Source organism: Equus quagga, chromosome 2 (assembly GCF_021613505.1).
Source record: "Equus quagga isolate Etosha38 chromosome 2, UCLA_HA_Equagga_1.0, whole genome shotgun sequence".
Lineage (NCBI taxonomy): Eukaryota > Metazoa > Chordata > Mammalia > Perissodactyla > Equidae > Equus > Equus quagga.
In genome coordinates this window covers 85,530,315-85,548,379 of record NC_060268.1, presented here as the reverse complement: position 1 = coordinate 85,548,379, position 18,065 = coordinate 85,530,315, and the positions used below count along the sequence as shown (strand labels likewise).

Sequence of the window (18,065 nt, the reverse complement as noted above, 5' to 3'; positions counted from 1 at the left end):
TTTGAATAGGTGGCTTAAAGTTCTTGTCCGGTAATTTCAACATACAGTTCATCTTGGAGTTGGCATCTGTTGATGGCCTCTTCTTTGAAAATGGATTCCACTTTCCTGACTCTCTATGCCACATAATATTGAATTGCGTCTTAGACATTAGGAATGTTACGTGGTGGAGACTCTAGATTCTGCTACATTCTTTCAAATAATGTTGATTTTCTTGTCTTAAGAAGGCATTCAACATCATTAGATTCAAACTGCAAATTGTGTCACCCCTCCTGTGGGTAGCAGCTTTGATCCCAGCTCAGACTTGGGTCAGCCCCACATGTATGTCACAGACTGGAGCATAGTTCACATACAGAATTTGGGGCTTTTCTTTGCTTGCTCCCTCTTTCCAGTGTACCTCTGTACTCCCTGGTCGCTCTGGCTGTCCCCAACTCCTTGACCTGTTTCCTCCGCTCAGAAAGATGGCCAGTATTTCTATTGGTATCACCAACTTCCCCACCACTGTGCCTGCAGCTGCTCTTAGGTCAAAGGTGCAAAAATGTTAAAGTGACCCTGTGCAGATCTGATTTCTTTTTCCAAGATTCCAGCTCCCTTGCAAAGTTTTAATAACTTTGAGTGGTTCAGACTCTCACATAATGGTCTTGTTTTTCAAAGTTTTGCCCAAGGTTTCTATTTGTTTTCCTAGAAGACATGTTCATTAGGAAATTAGTATTTACTACAGAAGTGCGAATTAGGCATTGATTTGAAAAATATTTCTAAAGGCACCACTGCCTCACTCTAAAGAGTCTGGGTCCTTTGAATGTGGTTTAAATGCAGCTCAATCTTTGATGTACAATGCTTTCTAGGCTTACTTAACTATACCTGATGGAGGTGGATGTTATGGCAAATGAAGGATATTTGAAGGGTTTTTGATAGACCTAACACAGCATCCCTCTAATATTTCTTGATGTGTAAGTAATTTTGTCAAAGACAGTTTATAAATAGCTTTGTGATGAAGAAAATAAGTTAAAAATATGCTCTTTCTTGTTTTTCTCAATAGTATTTTGTCAGCCTCTTTGTACTTGAAATTATATTTAGCATTTTAAAAGAACAATAAAATCTCATTTATCCAGTAGATAGACGTTTAGAAACAACCACCATTTAGAATACGGTTAACGACCCTAATCCTAAAAGAAGTTTAAGAACAGGGAAAGGGAAATGGGTAACAATTAGGAAAATTTCTAGCTTAACCTAGTAGAGAAATTACTGTGCTGTTTTCTCTACTTTTCTCTGTGTTGTTCAAAATAAAAAAGTAAAAGAGAAAGAGAAAATTATAGGAAAAGGTGTACTATGAACTACTAAATAAAAGAAAGTTGATAAAGCACACCAGATTGACAGACTGGAAGAAATCAACAACATAATAATCTGCATTGATTCAAAAAGTATTTAAAAAATTCTATACTTACTCATAAAAAATGTGTAGAGGTTTAACACTAAAAGAAAATATAAGTAACATGTAGATTGAAACACAAAAGGAAAAATTATCATGATCTTCAGTTTATATGATTTTCCACAACAGATCTCCAAAAGAATATATTTGAGATCTCCTACAACTGAGAGACCTCAGAAGTAATGTGAGCAACACATAAAAATCACTGTTACTGTACCCAGCAGTAATGAATTAAAGTATATAAATTTAAAAATTACCCCATTCATAATAGTATCAAAACTCTAAGTTACTTAGAAAAATAATAGTAAAACATATCCAAAATCAGTATAGTGAAGATAATAAAGTGTTTTGAGACATATAAAAGAAGTCTTGAATATATGGAGAAATAAACAATCCTTTTGATTCAGAAGGTCAATATCAGATTATCAGTTCTCTCCAAATTCATATATGCATTCAAGACTATCCCAATCAAAAATTTCACCAAGAATTTTATGGAACTTTACAAATTGATTCTAAAGTGTGTGTGGAAGGATAAAGGACAAAGAACTATCCAAGGTAATTTTCTTGAAAGTGAAATAATACATACTTGCCCACTCGGATATCATCTAGTTACTAACTACAGGTTTCAAATGTGGTCTTGGTAAAAGAATAGAAATGTACATATCAATGTGAGCGATTAGGGGGCCCGTAAACAAAAAACGCTCCTGTGGGAACTTGATACAGAACTTCAACTTGATATGCATGCTTTTTTCAGATATAAACCAAAAAGCATTTGAGACAAAATAAGGAACACACGCACACACACACATACACGCACATACACACAATTATCTTTTGGAAGAAAACACAAGGAAGTACCTTTATCATTTCAGGATGGAGTATGATTCCTTAAGTAGAATGTCAGACATTAAAGGCACAAATCCTAAGGTTGAAGATTAATATGTCTGACTACATTAAAAACTAAAATCACTATTTCAACCTAAGTTTTCATTGACGAGGGAGTATAATGGAAAAATTGCAGTATGTTCATTTGAACGGGGTGCCATATATCAGAATGAATATTCTTGATTTATACATACACCATCAATAGATCTATAAAGCATAATATTGAATAAAAAATTTTTAGAATGATATGAAAACTTTGATGCAGATTATGTTATTTCTAATGTAAACCTTAGGTGTCCTCAGGTGTTACACTGATTTTAGGACCTGTTTATCTCTGAGAATAGGAAGAGTAGGACAAAGGAAGGTTGACAGTGGGAACCAACTATCTGAAGTGTTTTGTTTTAAAAAAGGAAGAATAATACATAAATCAGAAAGGTAGGTTACAGCATGTTAACAAATCCTTGTGCTTAGGGAGTGCGTGGGCATTTGTTAGTCTACGTATTTTTTTCATTCTTGGAATATTTAGTAATATAATATAAAAATATTACCTGAAGCGTAGAGAAAGAAAGAATAGACTGTAAAATTTTATATGGTGCCAAAATAATCCTGATGCTAAAACCTGAAAATAACACAAAAAGGAAGTGGCAGATAAATGTGACTCATGGATGTCTGTGCAAAACATCTTCAAGCGTTAGCAAATAGAATATAATAGTACATTAAAAGACACCTCACCGAAGGAGTGTCTCCCAGAAATACAAGGTCACTGCAATATTAGGAAATTATAAACTCAGTGCGCCATATTGATGTTCTAAGGTGAGAAGACAAGAACCCTCATTTCAGAAGATAGCAAAAGAGCAGTTGATCAGTCACCATCATTCCTGATTTTAAAAATAATAATTAAATAAACCCTTGTTGAAACTCATGGAGGTATTCTTGTTTAAAAAAGGTTTTCACTACGTTTGGATCAGAAACAAAAGAGGATTTATAAAATGCTTAAAATATACAAAGAATAATAGATAAAAACACCTGTATATGAACTTTCTAGTTTTAACATGATTTGTATAGCTCAAACTCCAAGCCAATGGCAATGTTAGAGAAAGGAACACTAGAAGCATCTCCATTAAATTCAGGAATTAGACAATGGTACCCCTCTCAACAGTTTTATTTAATGTTGTTTTGTTAGTAGTAATGAAATTAAAAATGAAAAAGATAAGTTACAGGTATTAGAAAGGAGAAAACAGAAGCAATTCTTTATTTGGAGATTATGTGACTGTATTCTTAGAAATTCCAAAAGAATGAAATGAAAAGCTATTTGAAACAATAAGAAAATTCAGTAAGGTTCTTAATTTAAAAAAATTAATACATACAAATTATTAGCTTTTATAGGCAAACCATTGCCTGCCTGAAAAATATAATGGAAGAAATAATTAAATTTATAATAGCAACCAAAAATATAAGCAAGAAATATATAATATCTGCAAAAAGAAAACTTGCAATGGTAGAAAAAGTTTGTAGTAACAGGTGAAAATACTGCTTTTGGAAAGGAAAATTCAATATTTAAGATGCAGAATCTGCCCCATCTTCTAAGTTGAACTGTTACACGAGTGACTCTTTCAAGCCTTTGTGAGGGAACGGCTGATAACCACAAATTATCTTATCTCAGCTTCTGCGCTATGTGTGAGTTCGAAAAGAAAGTGGGGCTCAAGTTTCAAAGTAATTTGCCCAAGATGTCACTCTTGCCTCATGTCATCATTAGCATGTGTTATCTTATTTGTCCTATGAATTAGTGTGTTCCTTGGAGGTAGGGCCATGTCTTACTTGCATTTATGTCCCCAGTGACCACTGTAGCATAGGCACTTACATTCAAACCCAAGCCCTCCCTTGTCCTTGTCCCAGATTCAGAGGCATAGAAGTCGGGCAGGTACACACGCACCTTGTCTGATGTAGGCAGTTCAAGCCCATCATTTTCTTGTGGCCATCTGGCCTCAAAATTGGAAGACTGTAAGATTTTCAAAGAGACTTTGGAAACCTGAAGTCTTCACCTAAAATATTTGGATTTTTCAACATTGGCAGCCAATTTAAGAAGTACTCACTCTCTCCAGTTCAAATAAACCTCACTGTTGGCAAAATTGGGCCTGTGGCCCCCCTCTTCATGACCTTCGATTTTTCCAAACTACTTTACCTAAATTCTGGTACACGAAATCCAGGAAGAAAAAACTGAATAGGGTTGATAGGGTCATAGAGTTTCCAGATATGGGGCTACTGTATCTGTCTATTCTAGAGTGTGACTGGCCAACTCATTTCTACATTTTCCTCATTCTACTACCAGTTCTAAATCTTTATTAATCAGTGTGTGTGTGTGTGTGTGTGTGTGTGTGTGTCTGTGTGTGTGTGTTAACCTGTTTGGAACTGACTTAGAGAGTCCTAAGTCAAGAGTAGGAGTTTAAGATCGCTCCCACAGTTTTCTCAAGCAGTCATTGGTCTTATTTGTCTTCCAATCAGGTGTTTTTGGTCACTGTCTGGAATTTCGAGCTGTATATGATCCCCCTGGCGTTATTGCTGCTGTTTATCTACAATTTCCTCAGACCCATGAAAGGGAAGGTTGGCAGCGTCCAGGACAGCCAGGTGAGCAAAGATTCCAGTAAGTCTGACTTTTGACTAAAGACAAATGTGTTAACAACAATAAACCAACAGCAGCACCTCCTCCAAATCATGGCCTAAGTCCGTTGCATTTGATGCTTGAGAAGCAACGCTGTACATGTATTCAAGTTACAGGGGCAAGATCTCTTCTCAGGCATAGTCTGGAGACTTCCTTCTGTGGCATCTTATGTTCCTGAGTCTTGGCCTACATTCTTAGCTTGAGGAGAGCCCTCCGGTTCTTGGTCATCATTTCTATGCCAACAGCACATGTCAGTGTGTCCATCTGGTTCTCTGTCAGGTGCCTGTGACTAACACTCTCAACCACTAGGGAAAAGCCTTTGGTGACTCTCTGATGCCCTTCGGGGCACAGCGAGCCTCTGGGAGGCGGCCTCAGACCTCTCCCCATAGGCGCCCTGTGCAGTGTTCTCCCCTGGCCTGAAAGCTTGGGGGATTTGTGGAGCCTTACCAAATCCCGGGGCAGTCAGAGAGGGGTGAGCATGGGTCCTTCTGTTCTCAGGTGCCCAAGTTTTTCTTGTAATTCTCAAACTCCCTGTGGTATTGAGGAAAGTCTGGCCAAGGCCCCTTCTCAAAGCCATCCCCCAGTGTCTACTGATCTGACTTCTTTCCCAACGTTCCTCCTCCACCCCTCTTATCCCAGCCCATAGGATCTTTTTCTGCTCTGGGTGAGAAGGAGCTTGTATTTATAAGCTTGCTTTATTAATCTTGGCATTCCAGATTCAAGAACCAAGTTTGTAAAACAAAAATCCAAGGTCTCGAGACTTGATAACATCTTCTCTAGAAAGATCACCTTCACTTGGAGTTTTTCAAGACTCAAAAGCTGACCAGCTTCACCTGTTTTTCCTTATAATGTTCTCCTTATAAAAACATCATCTCTGAAGTAGTGGATATTTAAGGGTTGTTTCTGGTTTCATTTGGGATAGAAGGGAAGTGGGAAAAATGAGTGTTGTGGCAGGAAGTCAAACCTCAGCCAAATTCAAAACTCTATTGCGTTTGATTTTTTATTGTTTAGTGCAGTAGGCATGGGCATATATCTATAATAAGGTGCCTGAAGATGCTGGAACCAACTAGTAAATAAATAGCTTTAAAGTATAGGTTCATTTAAGAACTGAGTTTCACAGAGATATAGATAAAGGCAAGTTTTATAGAGAAACATCTGTTATAAAAATGCCGTCAACTAACATTTTTACAATTGTAATCATTTTATTTTTCCAGCTATATAAGCACAATGTTTATAGCATATATATATGTGTATATGTGTATATGTATGTGTGTGTATTTGTATGCAAGTATATGTAGACTTATGCATCCATACATAAGTATACTTATGTATATGCGCATGTAAATGTGTGTGTGTTCATAAAACCTTTTTAATTTGCGAAACATTTTCAAACTCATCACCTAATTTAATCTTGATAACACAAGCATGAAAGAAGCAAGAACTACTATTCTCATTTTACGCTTGATGAAACTAAGATTCAGAGTGGCAAAGTGATTTGCCCAGAGTCACACAGCAAAAATTGCTGGAACAGTATCTCCGGCTAAAGACTTTGTCTTAAGCTGAAGACTGCTAACTGCTCATTACAGTTTCGTTCCTCCCCTCGTGTGTTTTCTTTGTATTCATTTGCTTTCATAAAGCAGACTTGCTGCCAGTGGTACATGGGTTGGATCAGTGAGTGTCGCACAGACTGCTAGGCGAAGCTCATGGGAATTCTGGGAGGTAACACGGTACCAGCTCTGGAGAAGTTACCTGAGGACTGCTCAGTGGTTTTATGGGGTATAGCAGAGTACTCTGGGTACTTTAGAGTTCCTCCATTTGAGGAGCATGGCACCCACCATTCTTTTTGCTATTGGAACAATGACATCTAAACAGCACGTCTGACCTTTGCAAGGTTAAGAAGGAAGGTAAGTGTTCAAGCTGAAAACAGTCCCTGGTTTTCTAATACCCAGCATTCTTTCCGAGCTACTGAACCCATCTGATTGTGTACCAGTGTGTGTCAGCTTTTAAACATTGCAGTGGTATGATTAAAATTTACCGATTAAATAGGGAAGATTTCTAAACGAATCTGAAAAGCCCTATTTGCAGCACGGGTGGTGCTGCGGCCACTGAACTAAAGCCAGGTGCCTTTAGTCCAGATCAGAGCCTAGAGTTTCCTCCCCTCACCTGCCTCCCCCCACCAAGCCCGAAGCCCAAGGAAAACAATAATACCATAGAGAAACCTGTAACTTATTCTTGAGATTGATTATCGTCAGACTAATGCATTTTCTACTGTCTAATGTTTTGGTAATGGCCCCAAAGGGAAAGAGCAGTCATTATAACAATGAGCCTACCACAAACGGAGTAGGCATGGTGTTCTCAGCCTTAACAGAGCACTGGGTTCATTTGTCAGCGTAAGAACAAAACTGTTTACAGAAAGTGCAACTTGGCAATGCGGTATTAAAGCTGGATACCTTCAAAGGGCACTCGCCTAATAGCTTTATTTATAGTTCACAATTTTATGTAGATTATGCGTATTGTTTATAGTCTTTCCAGTCTGAACTTTAGAAGTATTATTTTTTAAGAGGTTATAATGCGTCTTACAAATACAAGTGTTTAAATTATATCGGAAAACTTTAAAAATGTATATGAGTTTAATTTGCATTTGGTAATTTGGGTTGATATTTTATTAACAAATTGCGGGGTTTCCTTTCAGGAGAGCACAGACATAGATGAAGAGGAGGATGACGATGACAAGGTGAGTGGGCTCAAGAAAGAACATGAAAGAGAGCATTAATGTCTCAGCAGACTATGTGTGCCCAGACTGAGTCAAACTCTTTTTTTTTTTAGTACTATAGAGTGACCAGGAGAGTAATTTTCTTGTAATTTATAAAGGATGCCCCTTTTTAATATTTTTTTAAAATGAAGATGAAAAGGGATAAAATATACGGAATAATTGGAATATTATAAGAAGCATACCTATAGGAGGCCTGTCATTTGATGCAAGCAAAGATGAGCTGTCCCCTTGGTGTAGAAAAGGTAGATGAAAGGCAGCCTAGGAAGTCACAAGTAAGTCAAGTGGAATTGCCGTTCCTTGAGCTTCGTGTCTGCACTCTGTGGGGTGGTCACCCACTTCAGAGCCTGTCACTTTCCCAGCTGTTGCTGGCAACGCTTTCAGCTATATGTCTGTGTACATCTGTCCTTTTTTCTTCTCCTGGGAGAATCTCTCAAATCTGCTGCTTTTGTTGTCATTGCGCTTTCAGACAAACCTTCTGGAACAAAAAGAAAAAAAGCGAAATGTCAAATGAGATGCTACTAGCTTAATGGACTTCCAGTCCGCTAGAACCTGTGGGTGTCACGGGCTTGTGGTGGTAGTTGGAGAGGAGGCTAGCAGGAGAGGAAAAGGGCAAAAGGGAGAATCTTAAGAATAAGTATCCAATATAAACTGCCCAGGAAATAAAGACAAATTCAAAAACACTGGCTCCATGACGTAAGCAGCCTTAAAATTAATTGAGCATGCCAGATGGTTTTGCCCATTTCAAACAAATTGGGTGGATTACAAAGTAAATCTTATTTGTTGTGCTAAGATGATCATTAATAGCAAAATAACAAAATAAAGTATAATATTGTTTTAAAGTGAATCAACCTTTTTCAGAATAAAGGTCACTCAGATGCAACCTTATTCTCAATAAATTGACGTGAGTGGCTTGAATATTGAAAATAGTCATAGCCAAGCTAAAGTGCATGATGGGATGTTTTATCAAAGGAAGCGCAAGTATTAAGGAAATTATTTTAAACCTGTACTAGGCAAAATCCTAAATCTTATTAACAAAGGCTTAGATATGAAGAAGATTCCTTTCTGTTTGGCCAATCCTATTTAAATGAGCCACCTGTGGAAGAGGACGTCATCACCTTTTATGGATAATTGTGACCATGTGTCTTTGGCCCATCTGATAAAGGAGAGCATCCAACCAGAAGGCATTGAGTGAAAGCATGGTGTTTAGTAACTGGCAGGCAACAAATTCAAGCCATGAAGTCTAGACCAGTGGTTGTCATGGTCTAACGTCGCACTGAGGTGCATCAGGGGCTGTCTGGGGGCCTGGGGGCATGAAGTCGAGCTGTTCGGGCTGTGTACCAAGCCTTTCTGGGCAAGGATGATCCGAGCATGGCCTTCCACACAACAGTTGTGTCAACCTGTCCCACACTGAGGGCACTGGCACTACGACTCTCTTGTTTCCTCCAGGGCAATTTCATTCTTGAGATGTTTTGATTATAGTGTTTTCCTAGTATTTAATAGCTACAGCATGGCCACGTTTGTTTTGCTTCCTCACTTTCATATTTCTATGAAATCTTCTAGAAGAATAAGTCTAAAATGAAATTTTGACTTGTATTTATGCCTCTTCTGCTTAACACAGCCCTTCTATTGTTAGGCGAGACTGGCCAACTTTGCAGTCCTTGTCGGTATCTTTTCACTCTAACCTCTCTAAGAGATTTGTTAACTAGAAGGAATTTCAACTTTAAGAATTCCTGAGCACACATCCACATGTATATTACAATTCATTATTTCTTCTCCATGGATCGCAGCCTCCCCAACTGAGATGTGCTCGTCATCGACCTGCACACACAGTCCTGGGCCACTCCCCTCCATAGTGTCTGTAGCAGAGGGCTTACCCACGGAGCCCTTCTGGCTTCTGTTGCATGTTAGACATGACAGACCGTGCTTCTGGGAACTGTAACACACCCAGTGAGAGATGAAATGTTTACAAATTATAAACACACAGCCGTTTCCTTCCAAACCAGAAGAGGAGAGGGGCTCCTTTCTACCCAAACTATCCATCTTGAAAGTGACACTCCTTAATTGCCAGCGCCCCTTCCCACCAAATACCATCACGGACAACTGTGGAAGATGAAAGCATGCCGGGGCCCCTTGGCACGACTTCCTCAGGAGATGGACACATTCCCATATTCTGCCTGTCTCCGATGTACAGACCAGGACACGGTCTGGGGTCTGTCATACTTTTATTGTCCGGAACGGGGATTGTTGTAAAATGACATCATTGAAGCCTCTTATTCCTTCTCATTGTTAAAAGTCCATGGTAGCGAGCTGTATTAGAAATAAAATCAGACTACTTTCAGTTATAACATGGAACTTTCTGCTAGCTAGTTTTTTGGCTTTTAGAAAACTAACTATAGAAACTGAACTTTGAAGAGAGGAACTCTTTCTTTCTTATAGCTGATGGCCTAGGCAAAAAGTTGCTTGTTACAAGTATAGTTTGCTGGGGACTTCAGAACAAACAGATAGTGACTAAGTTCAGCCAACAGCAATCAGCTGACATTTCCTATTTGTATTAGATTCCATATGTGGAATTCTTCTGTGTGGACCTTATTTGTATGGATGAATTACAATGAAAATTGCATTAATTTTCTACACAGTAAAGGTCAGTAATTGAAGCATGAACCAAGAAACTATTGTGTAAAATGCTGTATCCCATGCTTAGGAAAGGTCACGTAGAGCCATAATATCTTGTTTTCATTGCGGAAGGTATAAATACTTGCATCAGACTTTCTTTCTTTTTCCAGCCCAACAATCACTTACATAGAATATTTCAGCATTTACTATTAACATCAGGAAGAAAGAATCATAAGGGCATGTAAAAAAAAAAAAAAAAAAACCATGCCTATTGCTATCGTAAAGAAACAGCACTGTGAAGCCTGCATTGTGGGTTGGTTTGTTTTTAACTTGGCTGTGAGAAACAGGACTGGAATGATCTGTTCTTTTAGGGTTATCAATGAGTTTACAATTGCATAACAGTGTTTATGAAGGAAAAAAGTCACCCCTTTTTATCGATTATGGGTGAAAACAAGATATGGATGTTTTCCTTTAAGAAGACGAGGAGTATCTACTACATTTGTGTTGATCAATTGGGGAAACTTTTATAATGAAAGGATGGATGACCCTTATATCTCTACCCTCTTTTCACAAAGTAGGATGTCATCATTAAAATTTAAGTACATTTTAAATCTTCAGTTTCAGTGTTCAAAATTATTTCCATCCTCACACCAGTTGGTCCACTCATCGCTACCCAATTAGAACCTTCTTAGAGGAGCAGGTGGCTTATGTATTCAGGAGGAGTCCTTGCTGCAGATGAACCTGCAGAGTCCTTTGGACTACGTGGTGGGGTCCATCATGCCTCATTTCCTGTGTTTTCTTGTTCCAGAGACAGAAGATGGTCTATAGTCCCTCAACCAGGAAAGCCTATCATTCTTAGAGGAAGTCTTCTTACGATCTCATAGTGAGAGTAGTTTTGCTTATGGTTCCCTCAGGCTTTCTTAAGAATTCCAAAACACAGCCAATGAGTTTGATTAGTGATTTTTTTCTAACTATTGACTAAGCAGTGGTGCTTTAAAATGATGAAGTGTGGCATTTTTAAGGAAATAAAAAGTCACATAATATCTTTGAAAGGTTAACAATAGCGGAGTGTATACACACACATTTTCAGGGCATATACATCTATAGAGAGGACATATTTTAGAGGACCTGCTTAGGGATAATTTTCAGGGGAGTAAAGTAAATGGCTGTTCTGATTTAACTCCTTTTAATTTGATTTAATATGATTTTTAGTGATGAAGTGATTTAATGACTAACATTTGTACCGTACCATCTTACTTTTAAGACTTTAATATTAAAATGGATTCCAGCCAATTCTTAATTATCAGTTTATGCATGTTTTGAATGAGAAAGGATTGGCTTCCCTATTTCCTGCAGTTCTTTCTCTGACACATCGACTTGTTCAGATTTTCCTTTGAGAAATCAAAGCTCCATTCTTAAAAATGTTTGGGCTTCTTTACCTTTAGAAGTAATCGACATGTTATTAATCTGACCTTTTGAAGCATTATTCATCCTATTACTATCAGGCTCGCTAATATTCTTTGTACTTGTGGATTTTCTTTGTGATTTCTACTGTAAGGATTACACTTAGTATGTTACTCCCAAAGGTTGTGAAATATGATTATTTATCATTTTATTAGCTAGTGTGCATGTCTAACAGAACACAGTCAGAGGCTCTGATTTTATAGACTGTACGGCATTTAGTTATTTCATTTCCCATTGCCTAAAAGTTTTATATCATGCTAATGTAGAATACATTGGATATTGTATCTCAATTATCCACAAGTCATTGTTTTTGTGAGGAGAGTAGCTATTCCTCGTGTCTTGGCCGATGCAGTCTGCTGCTTTGCTGTGGTTTGCCCTAAGTCACAATGATCCACTGAAGTTTACAAGATAATTGATAGATAATTTACAAGATAATTGATAGAAAGGTGGCGACACCACTTTTTTCCTCAGGAGAAATGTCATAATTTAAGTAAGCAATAAATGACACAAAGGTAATAATTTAAAACAAGACTATGTTGAGTAAGAATTATTTAAATAATTAGACATAAAAATATCAATATTTGTAGAGTGTTTACAATTTGCAGGATGTTTTTATATGCTTTAGCTCATTTAATACTCAAACCATCAAATTTGATCTTATTTTCCCCATCTTCAAATAAACAAACTCAGGTTAAGAGAAATGAAATAGCATTCCCGAGATTTCCCAGCCAGGATAGTAGCAAGGCGCAAATCCAGCTCTTCTGATCTAAATCCTGTTTATTTTTGACCATGCCACATTGTTATGAAGGAAACCTGTCATTAATTTATTAGTCTATTTTTCTGCATTATTATTGACAACATTCATGGAGTGGTTTCTCTGTCTCAGAGCCTCTGTGGGTACAAAGATGGCACCTATAAACAAGGTGTTCAAAGTCATTAATCAGAGTGAATTTGATCGCTACTTTCATCAAAGTTTGACACTGTGTTGGGGAGTAGAGGTGAAGTGTCTGGGTGAGTCAGGACAGCTACAGGAGGTGATGTTTGAGCCGAGTCTTAGGGTAATAAGAATTACTTACTGCATTGCTTGATCACATAAATATTTTGTCTTCCACCTTCCTTACTCCCTAACTTCAAAGAAAACTAAAGGACATGCACAGCTAAATCAGCAACTGCAGCTCATTGTGTGTTTACCTACAGCAGTTACAGTGATGGAAAACCATTAGCCTTGTTTGCCTTGTGGTGGCATGGCATCTGTCACTTGGCTCTGAGAAACATAAGGAAGTCAATCTTCCCAGGGTCTAAATTCCAAATATATATTGTTTTCACTGTTCCCAATATTTTAGTTGTGTTTTATCAGCATCTTCCTCTTGATGTTATTGTTCATTCCTTTTAGTTTTTCAACCCTCCCATTTGATATCAGGTGAGATTTCTGGTGCAAGCCAAAAAAAACATGTTGGTAAATACTAGTCAGTGTGGAAGTGGTTTATGTAATGAACAGATAGCTAGAGCAGTTTAAAACCACTTAGAAATGATGTCGATTCAAAATCCAGTCTGTTTTATATTCATTTTCCAAAGCCAGAGTACTACTTGAGAAGGACGTACTCTCCTGGAAGAGCCCAGATTCCTCCCCGCCCCCATTTTAATAGCATGCACCGTGGAGTTGACTCTATGTGTGTGTGTGCATGTGTGTGTGTGTGTGTGTGTTTCTCCATGAACACACAACACATCTCATGGGAAGAAGACCTGGAGACAGTTCCCAGTGCATCAAGCCTGGATTCCCAGGGAATAATTTTTAATCTCCTATATCAGATATATTGCTTCTTGTTCTTTGTTATGACAGATGCTGAGAGGTTTTTTTTTTCATGCTAAATGCCACTGAGTCTATTTCTGATGTTTATAATTCTTCAAGTTTTCAGATTGCAGGCTTTTAATATTCAGTGGGATGAAACAGACCAAACACACTCCCATTTAAAGTTTAAAGTCATATTTTTGCATCTTTCTCCTAGAAGGCTGACATTACTGGGAATATCTTGAGATAGAGACTTTGCGCTGATCCCTCTTGAGAATTCTGTGCATCCTGTGACAGATATTACTCAATTGTTAAGCATGTCAAAAGGGTATTTCGTGACATGGTCAATTTTCAGGACTCTCTCATTTTGCTTAGGTAATTAATAGAGAAATGAGAAGTTTTTCCTAAATCAGAACATGTGGGAAAGATTTAAAGTCACATACTGATTATATAATTAATTCTTAGCTGTAAATTCATTTTGATGGTGTTAATTTTCGCCCAGAGGCTCAAAGCTCGTTTATTGCACCTATGGTGCTATGCTCATTGGAGACGTGAAGAAGGCAACAGGCCTTGAAGACGGAAAGATTCACTTCCTGATTTATTTTGTTTTTGTTTTTGTTTTTAAAGAAAAAACAAGCATGTTGAACACAGGCACATTATTTGTTCTTAATTCAACTGCCTATAAAACTTAGCCAAAAGACTCAGTTGGGTTGACATTTTATCAACAAATGGACAATGAAAAAATACTAATCTTGCATTCATCTTTATGTGATAATATGCATTTTTGAGTTACAGAGATGCAATTTGTCATTATTTTTCTTACAATTATTAATACAATTAAAATTACATTATTTTTCATATACTCTTTCTTTAAAATGTATAACAAAACAAAGGAACTTTATGAAATTTGAATTCTGGTTCTGGAAAGTTCCATGCTTTCATCTCTTCTATTATATGGTGATACATGCCTGCTTATAAAGTAGACCCTAAATCATGTGAATTTTACTGATGCCTCTGTGATTTTTCAAGTTTGTACTGAGAGAGAAGAATCCATTCTTTTTCAAATGTAGGAATCTAAAGCTACGTGTTTAGCCACAATTATCCTGTTCATTTGTTTAATCACACCAGTGGCTATCACTATTTTCATGACACATTTCCCTCTATAAATTGGAAGCCTCATATGTTAAGGAAAAATATAAGCACATGTGAGAGCATTTCTGTCTTTGTGAATGAATCACTGTTAGTCTTCCTGGGCAATCTGGTAGCAGCAGCAGATGTAATGTTGTGTTTGCTAAACTGTGTTATCCCCACATTCTCTCGTTCCATCTGAAATGTGTAAATAAAGCCAGCAGGATGCAGATAGAACTGCTAGATGATCTTTCATATGACGCAGGGCGACATGAGTAGACTTGTCCTGGAAGATCATTGCTTTTGAAACTTAAATTAACCTTAGTATTCTTTAGACAACAGGTTATTCCTTCTTTTGTCTCCTTGCATTCTTGAAGGGAAGGGACTCAGGTTTCTGAAGCACCTCGTGTATACCTAGTGCCCCACATGGGATAGAATATTTAATTCTCCAAACACTCCACTCAGGGTAAGGATTATGAGCTCCCTTTTCCAGATAGCAAAATAGGGATGCAGAAAGCATAAGGTACTTGCCATGATCTCAAAGCTAGTAGATGACAAGACCAGTGTTGAATTTAGTTTTCTCTAACCCCGTAGCCTTTTATTAACAAAATGTATAGGCCAGTGAAATTGGTACATCTTAAGGTTTTTTCCTCCCTAACTTTTCATCTGTTGGTGTAAACCCTGACTCCAGCTCTTAAAAAAGAATGAATGTATTTTACTATGTGTAAATTACTGTATGCACTTTATGCAGATTATACCTAAATAAAATTTGCTAAAATGTTGAACAAGATAAGTAATAGATAAATAAGAATAGGAAGAAATGTTTTTCCTCAAGTGTTTTCAAAAGGCATGAGTTAACCTACATTCTCATGAAAATTGGGGAAAATAATGCTAGAAAGGAAGAGTAGATAGAAATATGTAACTGAACAAAGTTTTTCAAAATTATACATTATGTAGTAAGTAGAGACCGAGAACAGAGAGCCATAGACACTGAAGAAGCAAATGGCAAAAAGAACAAGTATGAGCTGAATGCCCACCTTGTGAAATGTCCAGTAGGAACCTAAGGGGCTTCTTGTAATGCTGAAGACCCTTGCTCTGAAGTTAATAGTCCTGGACGGAATTCTCTGCCACATACAGTATGAGAACATAGACAAACGTGAGCATAGACACGTCACTTAAGCCCTTTGGACATCAGTTTCCTATAAGTGGAAATGCTAATACCAAAGCTATGTAACATGTCCATTGGTATAGTGGCGGATATAATTAAAGAGAAAAGACCCATGACATCAATAGTATATTATTTTAAAAGAGATAAATTTTGCAGTGCAGAGAGTGCAAAGAACATTTGCTACTAGAATGGTGAAAAGAATAGAGGTATAACACAAATTGAGAGGACAGGAGACAGTATGGACTGGTACCCTGAGGAAAAGGCTTCAAAAAGGCCAGGAGCTTGAGTTGGACGTTTCAGTCATGCTGCCAGAGTTATGAGGCCTAGAATCTTCTCTCAGACTCTAAGCACTTTTTCCCAGGTTGATGTAAATAATCCTTTGATACTATTCTAAACCTGGTACCCTGCTCTTTCCCCACATCCATTCACTTCTCCATCAAGCGTGCACTGTGTCAGCTCTGAGGATGCACCCGCCACAGTTGTTGGGGCTGAGAGCACAGGGTCGGGTAAGGCAGTCTGGTCTTTTCTGTTGATCCACCAGTTCAAGCAAAGCAGAGCAGAGCAGGAAGGTTATGGGAGATATTAATGAAACACCTAAGTATGAAAGCATAAATATTTTCTTGTAGCATAGAAGCTACCATGCCTTGCTAAACACACAGAGATATTGTCCAAAGGCCACTGAAGACATTCAGAGAACAGAAATGATATTCACCACTAATCATGAAGGTATTTGCTCTCAGTTGAACATTTCCCTCTCATACATGGATAGCAAATGCAGAGATTGGAAGGAAGAGGTGGAAGCATATACAAAAATGTTTTTCCTCCCCATCCAGAAGAATATTCTGGAAAGAATTAGTCCCTTTCCGTGCTAATGAATTTTAGGGAAAACTGACTTAGGTTGATCACATATCCCTGTTTGCCCAGAAAGTTTCCATTTACTGAGTTTTCCCCCCAGTTATTAAAACTCAGTCTTGTATCTAATATTTCCATTAGCATCAGCTTGGATGAGTTGCGTAGGCTTTCGATTTGTGCTTTCAGCTTCTGCTGTGGTCTTTACTGGTGGCCGTGAGTTGCGTGAGCAGGAGCTAGAGTTTTCAGTGATGCCAGGTTAGATCTAACACTCGGGGATGACCCATCTTGTATTCCTGACTCTTTCCAGGGGCTAAGTAACTAAAACCTGGCTTTAAAGGAAAGCTTTTGGATAAAACAAAGTGCCCTCAGATGAGCTCCCCACTTCTTATCCCAGGCAGCAGTGGAGAAGCATACAAACTCCCCCTCCTCAGCCTCCTGCTGTAGCAGTGTGCTGTGGCCCAGCCATTGCCAGGGCCTGGAAGATGCGTAGAGCCTCTGAACCACCAGTTCAGAATGGTTAGTGAGAAGGAAGAGAAATTATAGGGTGGGTGTGTATGAAATGTATGAAGACATGACAGTCCATGGATAAGAGAATAAAAAGTAGACTGAACATCCTTATTTTAATGTTTATTTCACTCGTATTGAGTAAATCTGCACTTCCTTATTTTTACTGTTTGATAATGCTTTTTTAGTGAGTAATGATAAATACAGAAAGCGCATGTTTAATGAATAATCAAGTACTGATATTTCACTTCTCAATATACTCACTGATAAACTAACTGACGGATGTTTGTTCACATCTCCTATCCACCCCGGAGGCCGTGATCATATCACTGATGTATGTAAACCTAAGTCACAAATCTGCTGAAAAGCCTTCAACCGTTAGCAGTTACTTTAAGAAGATCATTTCTGGAAATGGGATTTTAATTCACACAGTTGTAAAGGCGTGTTTATGTATCTCTCTGTGGACCATGACTTTTCATTTAGATCAAATGGCTGCTCTTCCACATTAATTTATCTCATCTTCCATTCCATGGTTTCATGTACATGTATGAAAAATGGCAAAATAGCTGTCCATGTGTTGACTCCAGTAGCATCAACATATTAAAATCCTTGCGAAGGGTCAAATGATGTCAGTCTTATCTGTGTGCCATCAAATTATTCAAACAGAATATCAGATGAGTTAATTCTGAAACTGTTTCAATTTTTTATCCATTATATGAAATCAAAATCAAGGTTTTGCAAATTAACTTCGCAAATGATGAAATCTCTGACATTAGGAATGCCACTGTACATTTGTTTAAACAC

General features: G+C 37.8%; 1 protein-coding gene across 4 annotated transcripts in view; it reads left to right on the top strand.

Moving 5' to 3' along the window:
* MCTP2 (multiple C2 and transmembrane domain containing 2) overlaps nt 1-18,065 on the top strand; it is a 228,022-nt gene that overhangs the window by 180,743 nt on the left and 29,214 nt on the right. For all 4 annotated transcript variants that reach the window (XM_046653662.1, XM_046653663.1, XM_046653664.1 and 1 more), the window contains 2 exons: nt 4,814-4,936; nt 7,663-7,704. In XM_046653662.1, the coding sequence (XP_046509618.1) occupies nt 4,814-4,936; nt 7,663-7,704 (165 nt within the window). The remainder of the gene's footprint in view (nt 1-4,813; nt 4,937-7,662; nt 7,705-18,065) is intronic.